We start from the raw sequence: 24748 nt of genomic DNA on the forward strand, positions 1-24748 counted from the left end.
ACTGCTTACTCAATAATTAGCGGCGACAACCTTGGCTAGAAGAGAATAAGATACGGGGTGGAATTACAATCCTGCATTTGCATCTTTTATCACATTACATTTAGAGTTTTTAGGGATAGAATTATAATTATACCTCTACACCTCTACCTCGTAAATTATTACAATAGGGTTTTTTCTAAGGTGTAACTTTTTTTATTTATTCTTATTTTAACATTATAATTATACCTCTATTCCTTTACCTCGTAAATTATTACAATAGGTTTTTTCCAAGGTGTAACTTTTTTTATTTATTCTTATTGAATATATTGATTGCTTTTAGATATATTTTCTTCTAAATAGATTTATAAGTATTAATGTACTTAAATTATAAATAGAGTATTATTGAGAAGAAGTTGGAGTACAAGTACATTTATAACATGATATGAAATTAGAATATTCTTCTTTTATTTCGGTAATTATTATTGTTTTATTTATTTATTTTTATTGAGAATATTGTTTTTTTCTACTAAATATATAGTTTTATGATATATTATTATTGTATGTAGTTCATCACGCAGTCTCCTTCAGAATGGTGGGTCCTACATAAATCTGCTGGGTTAAATGAACTCGGGCTTTGTTCTAAAGAAAAATTCGTGCTGAACCCCTCTCTCTTCACAATTTTAGCGGGAAATTAAAAACCCTAAATAAAACCCCCACGCAAAAGGGAAAAAGGAAATAAAAAATCTGCATAAAGAAGAGAAAAATGGCAGCAGCGGAGGATGATCAAGAGGCGGGACAAGATCAACTTGACGAAGAATTCTCTGTATGGAAGAAGAACACGCCATTTCTCTATGATCTCGTCATCTCCCACCCTCTCGAGTGGCCATCTCTCACTGTCCAGTGGGTGCCTCTTGCTGCACCACTGCCTCACCCAACTGACCCCTCGTCTTTCTCTATTCACAAGCTGGTTCTTGGCACTCACACTTCCGATGATTTCCCCAACTTTCTTATGGTTGCTGATGCTGTGCTGCCGACTTCCGTCTCTGATGCCAAGATTGACACTAGTTGCAGTTCTGCGGATTCTGTGATTCCTAAGGTGAGACTTGGTTTGTGGGGTTTATTCAGTGCATGGTAAAATTACTGATCTAAAATGTTTTTTTGTTTGTTATAAGCGTTTTATCGAATTTTGAGCAAATTCTGTGACCATGAAGTTGAAAGTTCAAATTTTTGGTTTTGTTTTTCGCCGGAATTAGATGTTTGATGAAATTACTAGCTGAGATGTTGTTATACTCCGGTATTGATTTTTTATTCTTGGGTCATAAGCTGCGTCTGCAGCCTCGGGTCAGCAGTTATTTTATGATTCACGAGGTCAAAGTTTTATTGCTATTTTTTTAGGTTTCTTTGTGGGTAACGAGTGTTTGACAAAATCACTTGCTGAATGCTGTTTCTGAGTGTGCTTTCTTGGGCTATGAACGTTTAATGTTGTTTTTTTGTGCCCTGAGTCAAATTTTGGGCTGTGTTTTACTAGCTGAAATGTGACAAGACATGATGTGTTTTTGCATGATATGTAGTTTGAACCCCCCGTATTGTTTTTGATGGATTTTAAATATTAGCTATCAACTGTTACTTTTGTATTTGCGTTGAAATAGTCTATACATGTGCCTTACATACTGGTGATATATGCTTTCTTATTTTCAGTTTCCGATATAATTGATGACCTTGATTATTAAGTTATGAAATGGGTGTTGCAATAATTGAATGCTCCATATCCTTGTCATTTTTGGTTTAAAGAAATGTTTGCTGAACATGAGGTTTTCTGCTGAAATTTTGCATTAGCGTAACCTCTCCTCAATTATCATTTTTGTCGAGTATTCAATCCATTTCTGAATGAAAAAGAAAATTGTAGCTGACGCTTTCTTTTTTGGATTAATAGGTGGAAATTACACAGAAGATACGTGTTGATGGAGAGGTGAACAGAGCACGGTGTATGCCGCAAAATCCTGCTATTGTTGGTGCAAAGACAAGTGGCTGTGAGGTTTATGTGTTTGATTCTACCAAACAAGCGGAGAGGAAACAAAGGGATGGCTGTGATCCGGATTTAAGGTTAATTGGTCATGATAAAGAAGGGTATGGATTGTCGTGGAGTCCATTTAAACAGGGTTATCTTGTGAGTGGCTCACATGATAATAAAATATGTTTGTGGGATGTGTCTGCCAATGCTCAAGATAAAGTGCTTGGTGCATTGCAAGTTTATGAGGTAACCTCAGGACCTTTTCTATCCCCATTTTAATCGATAAAGTTAATCTTTGCAATCATGGTGTGTTAAAAGGTTCATTGTTGGAGTTGGAAATGCTTTGATAGGCCCATGAAAGTGTGGTTGAAGATGTGTCATGGCACTTGAAGAATGAAAATTTGTTTGGTTCTGTGGGGGATGATTGTCGATTAGTGATCTGGGACATGCGCACAAATCAAACCCAACATTCTGTTAAAGCTCACAAGAAAGAGGTGAAGCAATCTTGCCACGATTTAGTTTGTATGCTTGTTTTTCTTGTGTAAGCATGCTTTTGTATTATCTTTTCTATTCTAACCTTCAATCCTGACATTTGAGACCTTATTGGTCCTGGAAGTTGCTACTAGCCTACCAGAGAAATTTTTTTTTACTTGTCTTATGCTGCTATCTTTTACTTGAACTTTCCTTTCAATTTGTGTTCTATATTCACTAGCTTAAACATTTCGTTCAATTTATCCCATACTCATTTGCTTAAACTTTCTGTCTCTTATGCCATTGCTTGAAGAGGTTAATATAGGATTAGTATTAATTTATTTCTTGAATAGAGGAAGAATGGCTTGAATTTTGACTGATTAGAATATACCTGACAATTTAATTCATTGCTTGTAGAGGTGAATTTTGATTAATAATTATTTATTGCTCGAAGAGAGGAGCTTTGGCTGAAATTGTGACAAGATCTGCCTGACAGTGTTATCTGCACCTGTTTTTGCACATGTTTGTGGTGCATGTGCATTGCTGTACGTATATATGGAATCATGTCTTCAACTGATTGGTAGTGTTCTTCCAAATGAGCAGATGCCTACCCAAAATTGTCTTACCGTTTAGCTTTTAATTCAACTCAAAAAACAAAACAGAAACATGTCATCTTTTAACAAAGATGCAATGCCTGGTGATGCTATATCTGCAAGCTGGTTTTTATTCCGTGTCAATAATGTAGTTGTAGCTGAGCTGCCTGTTATCCTCAACAGAATGACAAATAAAAGTAGGTCTTGTTTTTGTTTTGGAATACCTGCCTGTCTACTTATTGTAATAGTAGTGACTTTCTTTTGGCAGCTTTGCTTTTGAAATCTTCTTTTTGATCTTGAAAAGTTCTCTTTCTCATAACATTTTTTTCTTGGTACCAGATTAACTATCTATCATTCAATCCATACAATGAATGGATTCTGGCCACAGCTTCTTCAGATGCAACTGTTGGTCTGTTTGATGTGCGGAAGCTGACTGTACCACTGCATGCTTTAAGTAGTCACACGTATGTTTTCTGCCTCTTGCATGATTTCGATTATAGTTGCTGACATAGCTGTTATTGTACTCAGAAAGGTATTTACCCTTTTGGAATGCATCTGTAAAACTGAACTGTCTTACAGCTTTGGGAATTGACTTTCTAATGTTTTAGCTGTGTTATACAAACGTGCTATTTCACTGGCATTCCCTCTGTTTACCAATTGGAGACACAAATGGTTATAAATAACATCCGAACCTTGTTGGTATCAAGAATGGTGAAACTTTCTGTGCTTGTAAATCAATGTGTCCATTAACCCCCCCTCCCTCTATTTTTTTTTTGATGAAGCCACTGGCCGTCTTATATTAATACCACAGTAAAATATGTGACCGTTGTTTAAGTTTTTGTTTATATAAAAAAAACAAGTGATGTTTTCTGGATGGGCCTGTATTCCGGCTGCTGGGTATGTGCTGGAATTTCTTCTGTATTTGTTGTTTATTCCTCATGACATTGACTACTTGTATATGTTACGATGTTTATTTCTGACAGAGAAGAGGTATTCCAAGTAGAATGGGATCCTAATCATGAAACAGTGTTAGCATCCTCCGCTGATGATAGAAGATTGAACATTTGGGATCTGAACAGGTATTTCCAACAGACGTTCATGAATATGTTCTAAGATGGAGTAATTTAGTGTTGATTTTTTTCTTTTCAAGTATGGTGGGGTTTTCTTTTGCTCCATCTCTCTCTCGTTTGTTTCTTCTGATTAATGTTCAGCTTGAGCCTTTGTTAAATTCGGTGGAAAGAGATGGGATGGGGTTTGGATGATCTCTTGTCCTTCTTCCCTCTATTAAATTTAAAATGAAGATTCACCCGAGTTGCTAGTTGACTGTAGCTTGATTATTAGCAATTGCTGCTGACTACAGTGTTTAGCAACTTCGATTGGTCAGTTGTGTCATCCCCAAATCACTGCATTTTCATCATCATGTGAATGCCTTAATTATCCTACATACTTTTAACAACGAAAGTCTAACTTTCTAGTTTTATCGATATAGGCTGGATGTGTTTTTAAAATATTATTCTTTTTGTTTCATAAAAAATATCCAAGTTCCCTGTTTATTTCAAGCCTGGATATCCCTTATTTCAATTCACGAATTTAGAACTAATGCGAACAAGATGAATGGTTACGAACCAGCTCTTGCTATGCGTTGACAGCACACACCAAAGATCGTGTTTCAACTTGTCTGACCACAAATTTTGATGCCTTCAGGATCGGCGAGGAGCAGTTGGAGTTAGATGCTGATGATGGCCCGCCAGAACTTCTTTTCTCTCATGGAGGTCACAAGGCAAAGATATCAGATTTTTCATGGAATAAAAATGAATCATGGGTCATCTCAAGTGTGGCTGATGACAATACCCTTCAAGTGTGGCAAATGGCTGAAAGTATTTATGGTGATGATGACATAGTGGCTCCTGATGAGCCTCCTCCAGCTGAAAAGTGAGCAAAAAGCCAATCTTTGTAGCTATAATTAGGCAACGAACGGTGATTTGTTTTTCCTTTTGCACCTAACATGATCCGCTTTTGTTAATTTCAACGTTTTATATGCAATTTCTGGAACTTTATGCCTAATACTTGTTGATTGGAGTTGAAAGCCATATGAATGTTGTGTTTCATGGGATAAATTTTTAGAATATCACTGATGTAACTGCTTCCAAAGCATTTATTTTGTCTATGCATCATTGTGCATGCGCGATGAGAATTGGAGTTATGAATTTTGAAATAGGATCATGCTTGGATACATTCCATTAGGTTATGATTCTCTGACTGAATTTGAGAAATGAATTTTATTCTTTTTAAGAAATTCAAGTAAAATATCTAAATATGGCAAGAAATTCTTAAAAGAAAAACTTTATGATGAAAAAAGTAAATAAAAATCTATTTCATTTTTAGTGATCAATTGAAATTCTCATAAAAAAATGAACCCAATGGACCATATTATTACAAGAGAGCAGGCAAGATTCTCTGCTAACCTGAATTCGTTAGCGAGGTACCTTGCGGAATTTAAGACTGCATGTGCTTGGCCAAAGCTAGGCCTACGTTCTGGTAAAATGCATGTGATCACGGATTTCTATTTTGAGAAAATCTTTTGAGAATTTACACATAACAAAAGGTGTCTTTTGACAAAAAAATCATGATTTCTTCATACAAGAATAAATAGGATCATTAAGTCCTCCACTGCGAATGGCGAGCCTCGCTTTTGTCTCCTCTGTACGTACCTTCCATTAGACTACTTGGGCTTTTGATCTCATGTTCAACGAGTCCACCTAGATCGAATCATCTTATAGATGGGATATGTGTTTCACTGAAACACAAAATTCATTCGGATGGTTTACTTTTGTAATACTAAACTTTGAATAAGATCATGCTTGGATATAAAGAACAAGATTGAATTAAGCTTTGTAAATATAAGTTCAGCTTCATAGAAAAATCACAGGTTGGTCTCTACAAATAAGTTCTACCAGCAAAAGATCCACCAAGTCTCCATTTTACGAAGCGTTTTTCAAACAATATCACAAACTAACCGAACCACCAACTAGGCAGCTACAGCAGATAAACGCTAAGCCAATACCTAGATGAAATGCATAAATAAAAACGGGAAAATAATTAAAACCTAACCAAACCCAACAAAGCATCTTGATGAAGCTGATGCTGCCTCGCAACATAAGTACTTTGGGGAAGCACATGCATCCTCACAGAAAAGGCTGACCTTGGTTTGGCAGTTTTTTCAGCTTAAACTTGCTCCACGATCCCCTTCTAACAGATAAAAACGCCACAATCAGTCACAAAATCCATGTTAGGTTAATTAGCTACTTGATCAATATGACTACAAGAAGACATCGACATTGTATTTCAGACCATTCAATACACCTTAAATTTACATGTATCTGGCAACTACCTTTTTCAAAGGTGGTAAATCATATAATAACACTTTTCTCCAGATTGGGATCATTTTTACAGGTAACATACAATGTGAATAAGATGACCTCTTGAGATGAAATGCGAACAAGTACCTTCTGCAAACTTCCATGGATGGTTCTCACTCATACCCCTTCAACATTTACTTCATTTGCTATATGCAATCAGAGTCTTTTAACAAAAACACACTTGCTCCACATGCTTTTTAGTTGCATATTAAACAAAATGCAACAAGTGCTTTAACTAATTTTCCACAGTTCATCCTCCAACAGTCTATAGTAATAAGGCAAACAAGTGTAAGAACGAGGTTTTTTGAAAACAAAGATCAAACCAATTATACTCAAGTTGCTTGTTAATCAATCTGCTCATCCCACATTCATGATTTAATTAAAACAAAATGATAACACTAAGTTTCACCTTTCTCTTATTTGTACTGGAAGAATTGCCATTTGTTGCTTCATTCCCAAGGCTACACCCAGATAAGCCTATCATTCCTGAATTCTGATACTCCATACACTGAAGATTCTCAAGCTCACAACTGCTAAACCCTTGCCCATTCACTGGTGCACCTTCTCCACCTTTGCTATCCAGCACAGGACGCTGACAATAAATCTGGCCATCACACTGTATGTTGCATGGATTCATCACAAGAGAACCAGGAACATTTGGATTGGCCAAATTCACATTATTGGCTGATTTCTGATATGGAAACGATCCAATTTCCCCTTCAATCCTCCCCCTAATGTCCACAAGTAAACACTTGAGTCTTGCAACCTCTGCCTCCAATGCAGCCTGTCCTTGCAGCCTCTTCAGTAACTGCTGGTTCAAAGCTCGCAAATGCTTAACTTCATCCTCCAAAGATGCAGCCTTTGCCTTCTTCCTCTCCCTGTACTTTCGGACAGCCTCCCTATTGCCTGACGATTGTTTCTTTGATTTTTTATCCGTGGACTCCGCAGTATCATCACTTACAACCTTGTCCTCGGCAGGGGGCAAAATTTTTGTATGCACATGATAGCAAGTGTGTGTGTGAGAATAGTCAGGACCAGGAGGATTGCATGTGTGTGTATGGGTACAAGCATGGGAGTCCTTCAGTAGCTCATCCAAGAAATCAAAAGAACAACTGCTTGGAATCTCACCGATATTTGGACTAGATAACAAATCTTGGTTTGAAAAATCTAACTCCCCATCGTCCATTGAAGCAGAAATTTACCAAACAAAAGAGAAGCAAACCCAAAATCCAGTGAAGAAAATATGAATTCGAAATTTTGATGCTGACCCGGATGATAATTTCACTAGAGTTCCACCCTTTAACAGAATTCAGCAACACCTAGATGACAAATTAGTGAGCACAAAAATGTACTCCTAAGCTGCAAATGAGGAATTTTTAAGCAAGCAAATCATCCACAACCCAAACACAAAATGCTAAAGTATCATAAATTCTACTAACTCAATCACGATCCAGATAACAATTCAAAGCAAAAGACATAACAATTCAAACAATCATTAAAAAAAAACAACAACAAAGAGAACACTTTACAATGACATGAAACTAAAACAGAGAACTTAAGACAATACTTCGATAAAATTAAGGTTTATGTGGCAATGACAGAAAGGTAGGGATAGAAATAAAAAGAACAGAATAAAGATAGAATCCATCAAAAACCATAATCATCAAAAGAAAATTGAAACCCTAACACTAGGTGGCATTTCCTCAGAAAGAATAAAAGTAACCCTAAAAAGAAGACTAATAAAGCTAAAGAAAGTGTGAATAAGCGTACCAGAGAAGAGGAATTTGGTTCTTATTCCATAAAAGCAAAGCTCTCCAACGAAGTCGAGAGAGATGGATTCTTAGGACTCCTTACAATTTTATAGGTAATTGAGGGACTAGTTTGTAAATTAAAAAATATTGAGAAATTGCATGGTGGATTTTGCTTTATTGAATGAAGACATTTCTTTGTGGGCCATACTAGCTGAGAATTTTCTAAGTTACTACCGTCCACTTTTTAAATTCAGTTTTTCAGATCATGTAGAGGGCCCACAAGGGCTTCAGTCATGGGCCCACAAGTATGGATATGTTTTAATTGTTGGTGATTTTATTGTATTTAGTTATTCTAATTTTGGCGTAGCTAAACAAATTACATTTTAGATTTATTTTCTTATATATTATTATTTGATAAATTTTAAAGTTATTAAAATTTTATATAGTTATTAATTTTAAAATTTTTAAAATTAATTAAAATACATATAAGCTAATTTGGATATCCATATTAATATAAAAAAACTTAGTTATTTTCCTAAAATTTATTTATAAGAAGACACAACAAAATCTAATAAAAATATTTAATTTTAATTTTTTTATTTCTAATTTATTTTTTTCAGTATATTTATCTATTTTTTTTTAAAATAAATAAAATGTTATAAATTATTCTATTTGTATCATATATTTTTTTAATCTAGTTTTCAAGTTGCATGCCGTCTATTCCATCATGCAAATTAATTCATAACAAAACATATCATGATTTTAATGATTTGGTATTGAAGTCGAACCTATTCTATTCTTCAAATAAGTAAATAAAATAATAAAAATCAAATTTATTTGAAAAAAAAAAAGAGAAATTCTAACTAGAAAAGATATATAATCACTTATTAATTGAATCATTATAATGAGCAACTTAGCATATAAGATTTAAAATTTATCTCGCTAGTTTAACATCTAAAATTGTGGGACCTCATTTAGCAATCCAATGAATATTTGTTCATGGTAATAAAACCCTTCTAAGAGTAAGGTTGTGCTCCTAATAGATTTATCTTGTCAATTTTTTTAAACTTAAAATGATATTATTTTAAATAAAAAATTTAAATTTTTTCTTGTTCGATTCAAGATTGGTCTTGGATCTCGAGTTGGTTAGCCTAGTTGAGAAATCAAGAAAAAAAAAAGATTGAGTGTTTTACAAACCACTACATCTTCAATGTGAATGAGATATTCTATTTGGTTGCAACATTACTTGTACAATTTATTATAATCTTTATAAGAATAGAACTAGTCTCTTATAATTAATTACATAGCTATAATTAAGGGTCAATGCTTCTAATAATGGTAAGATTACATTATCATCAAGATAATTTGTAATTATATCTTTGAAAAATTCCTTGACAGTAACACTCCCACATGTGATTTGATTGCATGTGAAGCTTGATATAAAAAGAACTTAAAGAGAGAGCGAGTTTTGCTTGATATAAAAAGAACTTAAAGAGAGAGCGAGGAAAACTCTTGGTTAAGATATCAACAACTTAAAGATGAGAAGGCACATATCAATTGTAAATTCTATTGGTGAGTGTAAGTTTGCGCAAAAAGTGATATTCTAATTCAACATGCTTGGTGTGTTTATGAGTAATTGGATTAGAGCTCATGAATATGATACTCTTGTTATCACATAAAAAGAGAGGTGAGTTAGAAATAAAAACCCTAAGATATCGCAATAAATGAGTAAGCCAAAGGAGTTTAATAGCAGTATGTATGAGTGCAAAATATTCAGAATCATAGCTAGAACGGGAGATGGTTAGTTTTTAGCACTCTAAAAAACTAAATTACCCGAAAGTTGAATGATGAGTGTCGGGACAACTAGCATTGTCAGCATTAGAGGAGACAATGAGAGTTGCAGATGTGGTAGAACACTGAAAACTGATGTCAAAATAAAGACTGCTTTTAATATAACGAAGAATGAGTTTGACGACTTAAAAATGGTTAGTAGTAGGAGCATGTAAAAATCAATTGACAGAGTTAAAAACATGAGAGATCTGGTTGCATGATAGTGAGATATTAAAAAGCATTAATGAGAAACCTATATAAGGTGAGAACAAAAAATAAAGGACCATTGTAGAGAGATATTAAGAGACAATTATATGTGTAGCAACAAATTTGTTGTCAAGCATTTGAGCTTGACTCAAGATATCATGTATATATTTGAGCTAATCAGGAAAAAATCCATCACTAATAGGTGTGGCTTTAAGTTCAAGAAAGTAGCTGAGAGAGTCCAAATCTTTAATAACAAACTCAAAATGAAGTTTATGAGTGAAACTATCAAGAGACATGTTGTTGCCAATAATAAAAATGTCGTCAACATAAAGAAAGAAAGAAATAATAGCAAAGTGCTTATGAAAAACAAATAAAGAGGTGTTAGCATGACTGCAAATGAACCCATTTCAGATAAGAAAGGAGTTGAACTAGTGAAATCATGCATAAGGTGTTTACTTGAGACGATACATGACTTTCTTGAGATGATAAACATGATAAAAAGACAAGGATTGATATAGCTAAGAGGCTACTCCGTATAGATATTTTCATTGAAAATGCCATTAAGGAAGTTATTTTTGATTTTAAATTGATGAAATAGCCACTAGTAGGTGACAACAAGAGAAAGAATGACAAGGATAGTAGTAGCCTTTATAACAAGACTAAAGGTATTAGTGTAATCAAGACCAAGTGTTTGCGTATAACACTTTGTGAAATGACATGTATTAAATTTGTTAATAGAGCTATCAAAATAATATTTGATTCGGAACACCCATTTAAAGCCCACAATATTGGTGTTGGTACCACGATGAACCAAAACCCAAGTTTGAATATTCTATAGAGCTCATATTTCTTCATTAGTGATAGCAATCTAGGTTGGATTCTTAGTAGTAGATTTGAACCTTTTAGGGTCAATGGAGGCTAATAGAGCTGTAATAAGATTGGAAGAGCATAAGGTAGTAAAATTTACATGTTGATGAATTAAAAGTATTAGCCTTAACATATGTAACTATTGAACGAGAATTGAGCATATTTGAATAAAAAGATAATTACTCTGTTGAAAAGTTAGTTGATACCACCTGAGGATGTGAATTAGATGCTGAAGTGGATGAGGAGCAACCTACAAGGGGTTCAATGACTTGCAAAGACTCATTAGATGGATAAGTAAAAATAACACATGGATTATTAAAGAACTGAGTAATTGTGAAACTTAAGAGGTAGAAATGTAAGTGCAATTGAAGAAACACTCGGTTATAAATAAGTAGAATATTCTATAAAGGGTGAGGCCCGTGAGGGGCTTAGCTTGAGAGGTAGAGTTAGACGAAAAATGTCGTTCATCAAATTATGCAAGACAAGTAATGTAGATTTTATAAGTAAAAGGATCTAGGCAACCAAAAGCTTTTATGAAATGAATAATAACCTAGAAAAATACAAGGAACACCATGAGGTGAGAATTTGTGAGCCATATAATAATGTAAATAAGGATATACTCAACAATTAAAATGATGAATAGTAGTATAATTGAGAGATCTATAAAATAAAATTTCAAAAGCTAACTTAGCATAAAATAGAGAAATAGGCAAGCGATCGATGATGCAAGTCAGCAATGCTAAAAGCATTAACCTAGAATTGAGTTGAGAGATGAGAGTGAAAAAGAAAGGCAAAGCTAATTTCAGTTAGATGATGATGTTTATGTCCAACACAACTATTTTGGGTAGGTATACAGGGATAAGAAAATTAATGAGGAATGCTAGATGAACAAAGATAAGGTTTACAATGGGAGTTGATGAATTTCCCGCCACCATCACTTCGAAAAACTTTGAGACAAGTAATGAATTGTGTTTTCATAAATTAATAACATTTTAGGAAACTCTAAAAGAAGTGAGATTTGAGTTTTAATGGATAAAACCAAGTGAAGTGAGAATAGTTTTCAAAGAACAACATATAATAGGTAAATCTAGAGTTGGATTTTACGAGAAAGAGCCCCAATATATCACAACGAACAAGATCTAAAATGTTAGAGGATCGGCATTCATTACTAAGATATGGTAGACGACAACTTTTTGCAAGTTGACAGGTGCTGCATAAATAAGGCGAAGGTAGGAGAAAGATGGCCTTTTTTATTTAAAGATGAAATAAAAGAATTGTTTACATGTCCTCTGCAAGAATGGCATAAGTCATAGGAAGCATGTGACAGTTTATTTTTTAGGGTGGAGATAAAAGCCGATGTTCCTCGCGTTAGCACATACAAGCCGCCAAGCATATTACCGGTTGCTACTACTCTTCTTGTTTGATGATTCTAAACAAAAAAACAATCATTAAGAAAGATAACAACCAAAGGGAAATCAGATGTCAATTTGCTAATGGAAAGTAGGTTTTTGGTAAGATGTGGAGCAAACAAGACACCTAATAAATGAATATATGGATTGGGAGACAAACAACCTTTCGTTAACGATGTACCATTGCCCACAATTAGAGAGTCCTTACCATTATATGATTTTGCGTGATCCAAAATAGAGGGATCATTAAACACATGAGCTAAAGCCCCCATGTTCAGGGACCAATCAACTCTTTCCGAGTTATGAAGTGAGCAAGAATCATTGAAAGCCTCAGCAATATGAGCGGTTGAAGCATGAGAATAGTGCTGAGGACACTGGTCTGTAAAGTGTGCATCAGCGCAATATATATGGCAACGTGGAGGGCGACGTGCTTGGCCATAATTGCGTCCTTGGTTGAGTGCTGATGACGGGAGAACTATCCAGAGGTGCGAGGTTGCTGTCCAGGATTGGTCCTCCAGTGTGGTTGATTCCTTGGCTGCCAGTTGCGACCTGTGATAGTGAAGGCAGCAACAACAGTAGGTGACGCAAGATTTTTGGAATAATTCAAAGCTCTTGGCTCTGGAGACAAGGTCAACAAATGATGGAAGCGGAGCGAGGGCCATCTGGGCAGAAGAGAGACTTGAAAATTTAGCACCAAATCCACAAAGAAACCAGTGCACTTTGTCGGTATTGTCAACTAGACGTCCAGTGGTGTGTAGCTCGTCGCAGAATCCCTTGAAGACACGGGCAATGTCCATGACAGACCTGGTGGCTCTCTTCATCGACTGCAATTCATCCTTGAGGTGGATTTCTCGTGTCTTATACTCGTGATTAAAGGTTGTTTCCAAAGCAAGCCAGACGTCATGAGCGGTGGAGAGTCCAACAATATCAGCCAATGCTTCTTCAGTTAGGAAGGATCGGAGGAGGCAAAGCAAGCGTTGATCGATTGCTTTCCAGGCCAAATATTTGTCATTTGGTGTTTGAGAGTTGGGAGAATCAAATTTTGGAGGTGGAACAATGGAACCATCAACATGACCGACAAGGTCCTGGCTCTCAATGAGGGGAAGGATTTGACTATGCCAAATGAGGTAATTAGCAGAAGATAATTTGACAATGATCATATGAATAAGGGTAAAGGGTGGTGAAGGGCTGAGGGGCAGAAGGGTTTTTGGTGGCCATTTGAGAGAAGAAGAAAGGATCGAAGGCAGGTTAATCCAGAAGCTCTGATACCATGAGTGTTTTACAAACCACGTCTTCACCTTAAATGTGGGTGAGATATTCTATTTATAGTTGCAGAATTACATGTACAATTAATTGTAATCTTTACAAGAATGAAAATGATCTCCTAGAATCAATTACATATCTATGATCAAGGGTCAATGCTTCTAACAACAATAAGGCTACAGTTTCTTCTCCATACCCAACAGCTCAGTACTTAGCCGAAGCTGACATATTGCCTTGCCCTTTACAAAACCATTCTAAAACTGTCACCGGAATCTGTCTTTGTTGTCTATGTAAATAAATTTGCTTCAGTATCCAAGACTCTTGCCTATCTATACCGATCTTTCCTGTCATCGAAATGTGAATCATATGCTTTTCTGTTCATTAATGTTTTCAGTAGGATCTGCATTACAATGATAATTTAATGCAACACAAGCTTCCATAGGTTGAAATCATTGTAATCAAACCATGCAGCAACTATCATTTACGCAAAACGTTTGCATCCTAGCACAGTAATTCCGCTGAATAATAAATCAAGATGTTCACAGGTTATAGACAGATTTTCGTTCTTTCTTTCTTAACTTTTCTTTCTGAGAATCCAGATAGTTAAATTCTCATGAATTCTTGTTGCGTTGATCATTGTTTTTCAGACTTTGATTCAGACAGAGCAAGTGCAATTGTGTGTTTGAAATATTGCAATCTTTATGTGCTTTTCCTGTAGCCTCAAAGATTCAAAAACAAGCTCATGATAGGCTTAGAGCTTAATCCTCTCTCACTGTCAACCCAAACAACGATTTCACAAATCTGCATCTACAAAGCACCTCACTGCTCAGGGTGCGGTGCAAACACTTTATCCCTTCACTGTACAAATACAACAGTACAAACTACAAGTACAGAATTTTGAGGCAAATTTGGCTTTTAAAGTTTCAAAATTATTGAATTGAGTGCAAAGTCAGCTAATTGAAGCTTGATGATCGGCTCCATCTTTCTTTAACATATTCCTCGAGAGAGAGATTGTTTACTTGCTCCAAACTACTAAATGACGTGGAATCATCATCAACATCAAGCAACGCAAGACTTAAATGTAACTCTGCACTCGAGCTTGGATAAACTTCATCATCATTATCCTGGTTTTCTGTATCCAGTGGATCCTTATTTTGAGGATTCACCCACTCTTCCAATTCTTTATCTCCTCTTAGGAGCTTCAGTATCTGTAAGAAAAAGAAAAGTTAAGAAATCTAATCTGACAACCAAATTATATTTCCTGAGAACCCGGCCGCAGACTTGAACGGGTAGTTTTGTACCTCACTCATTTGAGGTCGTAGCCTAGATGCTCGTGTAATGCAGTGTGTTGCTGCAAGAACCATTCTCTGCATTTGAACCTCATCAAAGTTTCCATTCAAGTTCGGATCCACTAAGCCTTTTGCATCCCCACTCTCTAATATTGGTTTTGCCTGAAACTCACAGAACTGATTGTTACTAATACATGTCATTAGTGGCAGTATATGTTGTAGTTGTGGAGAGAGCTCTTACCCACATGACCAAGCTCTCTTGGCCCTTGGTGCTCTCGGAACTAATTGGTCTCCTTCCAGATAGCAATTCAAGTAGAACTACGCCAAAAGCATAGACATCAATTTTGACGCTGACTTTCCCATACATGAAATATTCAGGAGCAAGATACCCAAATGTTCCAACAACTTCGCCTTGCGTCACAAATGACGTAGTTGTCGGTGCCCATATTGCCATACCAAAATCAGATAACTGTCAAATAGAATAAAAATGAGTTATGTCATAGTTTTGTAATAGTTTCCATTTTTTACCACCGACAATGGTCTGGGCAGATCGGAGTACCTGTGGTTCAAATCCATCTGAAAGAAGAATGTTTGAAGACTTGATATCTCTATGAATAACAGGCCGAGAACATTCGTTGTGCAGGTAGTATAGGGCTTCTGCAATTTTAACTGCTATATCGAATCGAACTTCCCATGACAAAGGAGATTTTTCTTTGCTCTTTCCTACACATGTCATTTGAATATCATATCAGAATTGTTTCTGTCAAGCTTCACCTGATAAACATGTACAGGTCAATACAGGCTTACCATGTAGGTTTTCCTCTAAGCTTCCTTTAGAAAAAAAAACATAGACAGAAATGAGAACGGTATCTTTGATGCAGAACCCAAGAAGAGGAGTGATGTGCTTGTGGTTCAATGAGGAGATGATTGCAATTTCATGAGCAAAATCCTTCATTGCTTCCTGAGATGACTTCTGAACCTTCACCGCCACTGGCTTGCCATCTGGAAGAACCCCCTTGTATACACGGTTGCATCCTCCTTTCCCAGACAAGTTTTCTGTCAAGCAAGATCAGAAATTTATCATGAGAACATTCTAGAAGAGAAAAAAAATCAGTTAGTCTATCTCATGTGATTGATTCATGGTAAAAACCTGAAGAAAAACTCGAAGTTGCGCCTTTCAGAACCTCGTAGCTGAACCATTTGCAACTGGATAAGCTTGCTTTCAGCAGAACATCCAGGCCATTTTCTAGTTCAGCCAGTGTAGAAGAACTACTCTTATTGATCTCCTCCAAGATTTTACTTTTCTCTCTTTCTTCAAAATTTGAAATTCGAGGATTTTGTGGAGAGGAACGATCTGGTAAAGCCATTGCCCACTGTACTACAGATAGTTGCCGGACATGCAAGTTCTCTAGAATAGCTGAATTCGCTCTCCGAAGTAGGGGCCAACCAGGTCTCTGATCCAAAATATCTCCAGCAAAAAGAGAATTTGATCTCTTCTTACGTACGCTAACAATGCTGCAAACTTCATCCTTTGAGTCTTCACTCTCATATCTTGATAGCAGTTCGAAACTAGATATTTCAGTATCTGCCTCAGAATCGCCGAATTCAGACTGGGTTCCTCTAAAAGTGCTGAAATTTTCATTTATTTTAAAACTTGGTTTTGGATCACCGCCGAGACCTGACATAATCGAAATCAACATTAATTATTATCTTCTTAGGATCTATTAAACGGATTTTACTCTTAGAACACAGGCACCAAACCTGGTAGTTGATTGTTGTTACACCTTCTAAACACAATTTTTCCATTGTAGATGGCCAAAACATCTGTGGTTGGACGCAGTCGCTTAGCGCAATACCTAGCGGTAGAAGCCCAACCCCTGAAAATGAAATCTGTTTAGACTAATCAGAAAAGAAACATTAAACTATGATTAATGCAGAGTTTGAATTTCTACCAGCCCCTACCTTAGAGCACCCAGATTACTGATCCCCACAACTATGGCTACAGCAGCATGGTTCTTTGCCTCTCTAACCAGAGTCCTTCTGACCGATATCCCTTTGGCTGTATGACCAGTAAGGCCTACCTGGAACCACAGAGCAAAAAATCATTTTCAAACTGCAAATTTTGCTTTTCAAATGGGGGGCCAAAAACCAAAAAGAAAAAAAAAAGCGCTACAAGGCTTTATGATTGCAGACCTTCTTCATGGAACATAGGCCATCGTAGACTTCTAAATAACTATCCAACAAAGGCTTGTCTCTCAAAGCATGGCCTGCATCAACAGCTCATGTATCATTAACAAAAAAAGAAAAAGAAAAAAAAGGGAGAAATCATGCAAGACTTAATAAACTCATTGAATAAAAAATTAAAGAAAAAAACTGACTGGACTGTTCAAGACATTACCTGAATTTCCACAAACGTGAACAGCAATAACACAATCACCAGGTTCAGCAACCTTTACAATAGCCCAGCTAAGCAGTTCTCTGCTCTGGCTATCTATTCTTATCCCGACTAAAACATTCCTCTTCTCAATAGCCTTAGCTTCCTCCTCAACTGTCATTTTCTCTTTTATTCTTGATCGCTCACTTCCACAACATCAAAGCATCTAGATACTCTGTTCATCCTAGAATTTGCAGAAACTCTGCAAATTTATTCTCTTTAACTCCCTTCCAACTTCTTGTAACAATCATTCGAGTCTCTGCAACACAACAGAATTTACTTTAATCATGAGGTAGAATAAGAAACTCGGATCGTACCCCACCACCATATTAGGCACGTATAGCTACCGCATGTGAATTATAAATGCTACCCATTCACAAATTCTCTTGAATAATCCAAACTCAAAATAAAAATAAAAATAAAAATAAAAATAAAAATAAAAATAAAAATAAAAATCTCAGATACATCAGTACGCATGCTAACCTACCGTGAGTTAAGACTACAACATAAATACCCCAAAAAGATCTTGAAAATACATTTAAAAAAAAATGCTGAATCATGCATAAGATAAACAAGAGAAGACAACAAAATAGATGTACCTAAATATATCTGTAGCCATTTGTTTTTCAAGACCAACATAGAATTTAAAATGAAAATGCCGCCAAATATCATCACCCTCTTAGTTAATGAAATTTAAGAGACTTGTGGAATTTTTTTTGATAAATTAAACACGAGTGCTTTGACGACTATCAAGATTAGTTAAACAAGTGGGTTAATTTATTAAAGAAAAGGGAAAAAGCAAGTAAAGAACAAAAATGGAAAAATGGAATACGGTGAAGAAAGTGTCGGCAAGAAAAGGGAATTCCCGGTAAAAGTGGTCAGGAAGATCTATGTGCTTAATGAAAAATTAAAAAAAATAAAATAAAATACGGGAAGGAAGTGTTGCTCCTTCTAAAAAACAAACAAAAAATAATTTATATGCACACTAATCATTTTTTATTTAAAGGTGGTTAGAAAACCGGAAAAATTTCGCGGGAAACCCATGATATCCGGTTGTTGCAGGGGACAATGCAAGGTTCTATAACCACCGGCTGTCTCGAGTCTTGAGGTAATCTAACCACATGTTTGAGCTATACTAGGACTTCGTTTTTTCCAAGCACATGAGATTTATAATCTCTTGCCAAAACTTGTAATCCGGGATTATGTATTTTTTCCAAATGGCAAGAGAATTCGTGCAAAAAAAAAAATATTTTCTTTGTAAATTGTAATTTTTCCTCAACGTATCTTTTCCTTCATCTAAATTATGTATTTATATATACTACTTGTCATCCAAATCAAGTATTTTTTCGTTCATGAAAAAGAAAAGAGAAGTTGTGGGGTTAAATCATAGAGTAAAATTGTCACGAATCTCTTATTTCAATAGACAATACTCTGTTTTTTACCCAATTACAGAGGTAAAGGTAGTTAATGGGGTAGCAAAAAACTAGCTCAAAGGTCATTTTTTCTCCCAAAAAAACATGGATCAAGCCTTCAATGAACAACCATTGTGGTTGATAATTCACAACATAAACGTGGTTGCTTGAGGAAATCTTCAAAGCATCCATTCCAGACCAAAATGGGGTTGGTCATCGTATCACTATCAAGCATGTTGAAGTCATTTACAATCATTACATGTAAATTACGTGGCCAAGTTTGCAATATCCTGTTCCACGTGATAATGGAATATAAATGCTTTAAGCGAATCTCACGCTACAAATATCATCAAATTTTACTATCAATTTGCATGCGATAAAAGAGGTGAAAATTGTCACTATGATATGGTATATGATCATTTTTTAGAGGGTACATTTTTTTTTTTTAAAAATGCCCTGCATAGACAGGTATATAAAAAAATTTACAAGAGTGCTCGCTAGCTTATCTTATCTTATTTCACTAATATTTTTTTCTTGTGTTTGTTTTTGTGGTGTAAAAATATTTTTAAATTAATTTTTTAATGTACTGATGTTATAAATAATAATAAAAATATTATTTTAATATATTTATTTTAAAAATATTTTAAAAAACAAACATTTCTCGCTTTCATGCCGAAAGAGATAAAGTTTGATGTGGAGACTGAAGTAAAGACGCAACAAGTGAGTTAATTCTTGAGGATCATTGAATATTAATGGCTACTTTTACTGTGTAGTTTATAATCATCTAACCTTCGAAGTAGGGCAAAGAAGGTGGCTTTTATCATTGACCCAAGATAGATTATTATTCAAATCTTCAAATTCTTGTGAGCTTAGCTCATGATCTTGGCCTTGTGCTTGTTAGGAACTACTTTGATTTCTAGAAAGACATGGATATTAGTAATTTATACGTCTAGATACATTTATATTTCGTGTAGTTGAGAATAAATTGATAGTAGCATTGTTGTACATGCGCACTGGAAGGTTAATTGAATGCTGGCCTGCATAAAAATAATAAAAAAAGCTCTCCAACCTCATGATCGTCCTCTCTTAACCGCTAGCTAGAGATATAGCATGAACCTCTGTTTTTTCACAAGAAAATATACAAGATATAGGAGAAACGGACATCGCAGCGGTTTATGATGGGAAAGCGTCGTAATTCATGGCTGATTTCATATTTAACATATGAGAAAGCTTTTTATACTGATAAAGAGATGTGGATTTAACTTCTACTGATAAAGAGATGTGGTTTTTGAGGAGTGGTTGGTCTTAATTCTCCATTTCTTATTGATTCCCTAAACAGAGGATGGCATGACCCAATGAGCTAGGGAGTTCTGGATCCTCACTTGCCGGGAACGACGTGCAGCTTGCCACTTTAGTTGGTCAAGTGTCCTTGTAGTCATATGCGTTAGCACATCAGCAGATCTACCGACGAATCACATTAATGGGACTCTTGTAAATTCCTATGCCTACCGATTTTTTTATGCGTCAAAGGGAGATGCAACACGTATACAGACAACTCGACTTTTATACTATACTTTGACTAGCCAACAAGCATATATACCTTACCTTCTCCTTCTTTTCTTTTCTTTTCTTTTTCGTCACAAAAGGGAGCCCAATCCCGAAATTGATTAATAAAAAATAAAATATTACCATCCCATTTTGAACCTTCAAAATTCACAAAAATACTGAAGCAACAAGTCGAACTAAGTGAAGGAAATGGTGTTTTTCTTAATCAATAGTAGCCTAATGTTTAACCATAAGTAGGTACTCGAGTTGGTAAAGTGGATGAGAATTAAAATATATACTTTCCATAAGATTTCCAGTTCGACTTCTCTTATTTATTAATATTGATGGCCATTGACTACATAGTATATGTCCTGATTCATAAGCTTTGCTGAGGATATATGGATCTAATTTGGTGTGTGTAATTTGACAAGATTCGGGAGTGTGTGGCCTCCATTCTTTATTTTCCAAAATAATGTATGCCATACACATACCATCAACTTTTTTGTTGGTAATTATATACATGGTTTTATACAGAAAGTGCCAAACAAACTCACTTTCCATCAACTAATCATGTGGTTCAATATTACACAAAGTGGATTATAATTAACGCCATCACTTGAGAGAAGTACTTTATAATTAATTTTTCATCGGGAAAGCCTGTAAAGTTCCACAGGACACACTGCATGTTGTGATTAGCATTCGCTAATTGGCTTCGAATTACAGGGGGGGGGAAAGAAATGGTACAAAGTTTCAATCAATCGCTCTTGAATTATTTCAACTATCATTAGTAGCCATGCTTAGTATGATACTATTTGATGGATCAACTACCATGGTTTGGTAGGTCAGTCACAAAAAAATAATCATCTTAATTCATGATATGTAGCACAATGATGATTAGGACTCTTGAGCTTTATATATATATATATATATATATATATATATATATATATATATATCATTATTGCACAGTACAAAAGTCTAAAACTTCGAACCAGCGTTGCTCAGGCTCTGACATGAAACAGTTAATCACTGGAAAAATGAAGTCGGAAGGTGTAACACTCAAATCGGGAAAGGATGCAAGAAAAATCAAAATTTGGCAACTTCACAGTGATGTCCTTACAGGAGTATTGGAATTGACTTGTATTATGCCATCCCCACGAGTTCTCCGTGACTTACCATATAATAACACTCTAAATAAATATTTAGGAAAATAAAACATGTTAGGGAGTACTAGAAGATGTATTCAACGTAGAGAGAGAAATCAAAAGATTTTGAAGAGATTGAAACTCTAATGATAATATCATTATTGAAATATTGTTAATTGAATAAATAAATAATTATATAGAAATAGAAAAGATTCTTAATAAAGAAGAGTTGAAGCAGAAAAAAATAATTCTTTCATAAATAAAGAATACATACTTAAAAGTATACAACCTAACTGAAAATACTGAAAAATAGCAACAATAATTAGAGTTTGTTGATACTACTACTTAACAAAAAATAAAAAAATCTTGTTGCAAAATCTATTTTAAAACAGTAATACGAAAGACCAAGTCACAACATCATTTATTATAGTTTTTATATTCTGGCATATTCTCATAAATTCTAACACTCCTATTTGAGATTTACCTTAGACAAATCAAGTTTCATCCTTAGAAATTCTAGCCTTGATTTAGGAAGTGCTTTAATCATCATATCAGCAAGTTGAACATCCGTTGGACAATAACAAAGCTTCATAAGTAGATTTTTCCCGGCTTCTCTTATAAAGTGAAATTTCACATTGATGTGCTTGGTTCTGCTATGTTGAATCGAATTTTCAGCAATAGCAATGACAGACTTGTTGTCATAATAAAGCTCAGCTAGTGAGCTTTGTTCTTGGCTCAAATCAGCAAGCAACTTGTTTAACCAGATTGCTTGATTTGCAGTAGCCGCCATGGAAATATACTCTGTTTCTACAATTGATTGTGCCTCCATTTTTTTTTTACATTCCAATAAATTACACCTGAACCAATGGTGAGAACATACCTAAAAGTGCTTTTCATGTCATTAGTTTCATCCTTAGAAATTCTAGCCTTGATTTAGGAAGTGCTTTAATCATCATATCAGCAAGTTGAACATCCGTTGGACAATAACAAAGCTTCATAAGTAGATTTTTCCCGGCTTCTCTTATAAAGTGAAATTTCACATTGATGTGCTTGGTTCTGCTATGTTGAATCGAATTTTCAGCAATAGCAATGACAGACTTGTTGTCATAATAAAGCTCAGCTAGTGAGCTTTGTTCTTGGCTCAAATCAGCAAGCAACTTGTTTAACCAGATTGCTTGATTTGCAGTAGCCGCCATGGAAATATACTCTGTTTCTACAATTGATTGTGCCTCCATTTTTTTTTTACATTCCAATAAATTACACCTGAACCAATGGTGAGAACATACCTAAAAGTGCTTTTCATGTCATTAACACTCCTTGCCTAGTCACTGTCTATATATCTAATTAATTTTACTCCTCTTGTATTTGCGTATCAAATGCTAAGGTCGACTGTTCCTCTAATGTATTTCAGCACTCTCTTAGCAATTACCATGTGAATATTACTGGGTAAACTTATGAACCTTGACAACAAACCAGTTAGAAACACCAAGTCAAGTTTGATTGCTGTCAAGTATAATAGGCTACCTACTAATCCTCTAAATATAGAGGGATTTTAAGTTTCTTACCATCACTCTTTGAAATCTTCTCATTTTATGCCAATGAAGTTGCTATTTCTTTGCATGATTCAAGCTTGAATTTCTTCCGTATATCACCGGCATATTTCCTTTATGAAACAAAAATACCTGAGCTACATTGATGCATTTCCATTCCAAGAAAGTAGTTCATGATGCCAAGATCAGACATTTCAAAAACATCTTGTATTTCTCTTTTAAACTTTGCTACATTGCTTCTAGTCACTAGCATGTTATCAATATAAAGTGATATTATCAGTTGTAGACCATTTTCATCTTGTTTCAGATACAAAGTAGCTTTATTTTCACTTCTTTTAAATCCTAGTTGAATCAAATGAGTACCAATTCTGCTATATCAGGCCCTTAATGCTTGCTTCAAGCCTTAAAGAGCCTTATGTAGCTTGTATACTTTGTGTTCATGACTAGTAACTTCAAAGCCTTCTGGTTGCTAATCATAGATTTCTTCAAGGAGTATACCATTTAGAAAAGCAAACTTGACATCTAAATGGTAAACTTTCCATTCCTTTTGACCCACAAGTACAAGTATAAGTTTTATAGTGTCATGCCTAGCTACTGGTGCAAAAGTAACACCATAATCTACTCCAGCAACTTGAGAAAAGTCTTTAACAACTAATATAGCCTTGTGTTTGAAAATTGAACCATCTGGATTGAATTTGGTTATGAAGACCCACTTCACACTAATTGTTTTTTATCTTCAGGAAGTTTTGTTAATCTTCAAGTTCCATTTCTTTCAATGGAATCAATTTCTGATTTCATTGCATCAATCCAAGTTGGAACTCTTGCAACTTCATTGTAGTTTGTGGGCTCAGCTTGTACAAGATTACATATCTCGTAAACATCAGATAATGGCCTCATCTTAAGTACTGTTGTATTTGAAGTTGCTTCAATGTCTAGTGATCTTCAACACTGATACTTCTTACTGTTGCTTCAAGAGCTATTGTGGTTATCTGATCAATTTCCTTTAACTTTCAATTCTAGTAGGAATTCTCATCAAAATGAACATCTCTGTTAATCTAAACTTCAGCTGCATTCAAATTATATATTCTGTAATCTTTAGATTTTGCCGCATATCCCACAAGAATTCCTTTCTAAGCTCTTTTATCAAGTTTCCCTTTTTTAGCAGATGACATATGAAAGTAGCACAATGATCCAAACATTTTGAGATGTTTGGCAGTAGGCCAGACACTAGACCATGCTTCCAATGGTGTTTTGCTTTAAACAAACTTAGTTGGTAGTTTATTAAGCAAATATACTAAAGTATTTACTACTTCAGCCCATAAAAACCTAGATAACTTTTTTTTAAAACAAAATAAATTTAGACATCTTCATCATAGTCCTATTATTCCTTTCAGAAACTCCATTTTGCTGTGGAGAGTGATTAGTACTTAAAAGTGCATTTTTATCATGGTTTTATATCATTATTTTGCACTTGAAGTATCAATAACTCCTTAACTAAAGCATGTTTTATAATAATATATCTAATAATATAAGATACCTTTAATTTATGGTAAATGTTCATTTTAAATATAGG

At 35.0% G+C, this 24748-nt stretch overlaps 4 protein-coding genes across 11 annotated transcripts; 1 reads left to right on the forward strand and 3 right to left on the reverse strand.

Annotated features, from left to right (window-relative positions):
* The first annotated feature begins 604 nt into the window (after window positions 1-604).
* LOC105141216 (WD-40 repeat-containing protein MSI2-like) lies at window positions 605-5189 on the forward strand. Its single transcript, XM_011048378.1, has 6 exons — window positions 605-1075; window positions 1913-2236; window positions 2341-2484; window positions 3394-3518; window positions 4038-4133; window positions 4759-5189. Exons 1-6 carry the CDS (start codon window positions 743-745, stop codon window positions 4988-4990), a joined length of 1254 nt encoding a protein of 417 aa, XP_011046680.1. The 5' UTR covers window positions 605-742; the 3' UTR covers window positions 4991-5189.
* A 409-nt stretch (window positions 5190-5598) lies between these two features.
* Window positions 5599-14705, reverse strand: LOC105141220 (uncharacterized). 7 transcript variants are annotated; one of them, XR_845325.1, is made up of 4 exons: window positions 8244-8376; window positions 6883-7832; window positions 6166-6303; window positions 5599-5851 (listed from the first exon to the last, which is right to left on the reverse strand). XR_845325.1 is itself a non-coding variant. In XM_011048384.1 (4 exons), exons 3-4 carry the CDS (start codon window positions 7657-7659, stop codon window positions 6280-6282), a joined length of 801 nt encoding a protein of 266 aa, XP_011046686.1. In that variant the 5' UTR covers window positions 7660-7832; window positions 8244-8322; window positions 14692-14705; the 3' UTR covers window positions 5916-6279. The 7 variants fall into 7 exon arrangements, 6 of the variants coding, with proteins under 6 accessions (XP_011046686.1, XP_011046690.1, XP_011046688.1 ...); XM_011048384.1 differs by lacking the exon at window positions 5599-5851 and adding an exon at window positions 14692-14705 and having other exon boundaries at window positions 5916-6303; window positions 8244-8322; XM_011048388.1 differs by lacking the exon at window positions 5599-5851 and adding an exon at window positions 6446-6485 and having other exon boundaries at window positions 5916-6300; window positions 8244-8378.
* LOC105141219 (uncharacterized) lies at window positions 12378-14272 on the reverse strand. Its single transcript, XM_011048381.1, has 2 exons — window positions 12746-14272; window positions 12378-12557 (listed from the first exon to the last, which is right to left on the reverse strand). Exons 1-2 carry the CDS (start codon window positions 13695-13697, stop codon window positions 12523-12525), a joined length of 987 nt encoding a protein of 328 aa, XP_011046683.1. The 5' UTR covers window positions 13698-14272; the 3' UTR covers window positions 12378-12522.
* Window positions 14592-18439, reverse strand: LOC105141218 (proline-rich receptor-like protein kinase PERK2). 2 transcript variants are annotated; one of them, XM_011048380.1, is made up of 11 exons: window positions 18123-18439; window positions 17488-17782; window positions 17283-17356; window positions 17052-17170; window positions 16851-16966; window positions 16240-16767; window positions 15897-16145; window positions 15649-15812; window positions 15331-15558; window positions 15102-15251; window positions 14592-15008 (listed from the first exon to the last, which is right to left on the reverse strand). In XM_011048380.1, the coding sequence occupies exons 2-11, from the start codon at window positions 17642-17644 to the stop codon at window positions 14754-14756; spliced, it is 2040 nt and encodes a 679-aa protein (XP_011046682.1). In that variant the 5' UTR covers window positions 17645-17782; window positions 18123-18439; the 3' UTR covers window positions 14592-14753. The 2 variants fall into 2 exon arrangements, with proteins under 2 accessions (XP_011046682.1, XP_011046681.1); XM_011048379.1 differs by lacking the exon at window positions 18123-18439 and having other exon boundaries at window positions 17488-17941.
* Window positions 18440-24748: the final 6309 nt, after the last annotated feature.

This window comes from Populus euphratica, unplaced genomic scaffold (assembly GCF_000495115.2).
Source record: "Populus euphratica unplaced genomic scaffold, PopEup_1.0 scaffold115.1, whole genome shotgun sequence".
Classification (NCBI taxonomy): Eukaryota; Viridiplantae; Streptophyta; class Magnoliopsida; order Malpighiales; family Salicaceae; genus Populus; species Populus euphratica.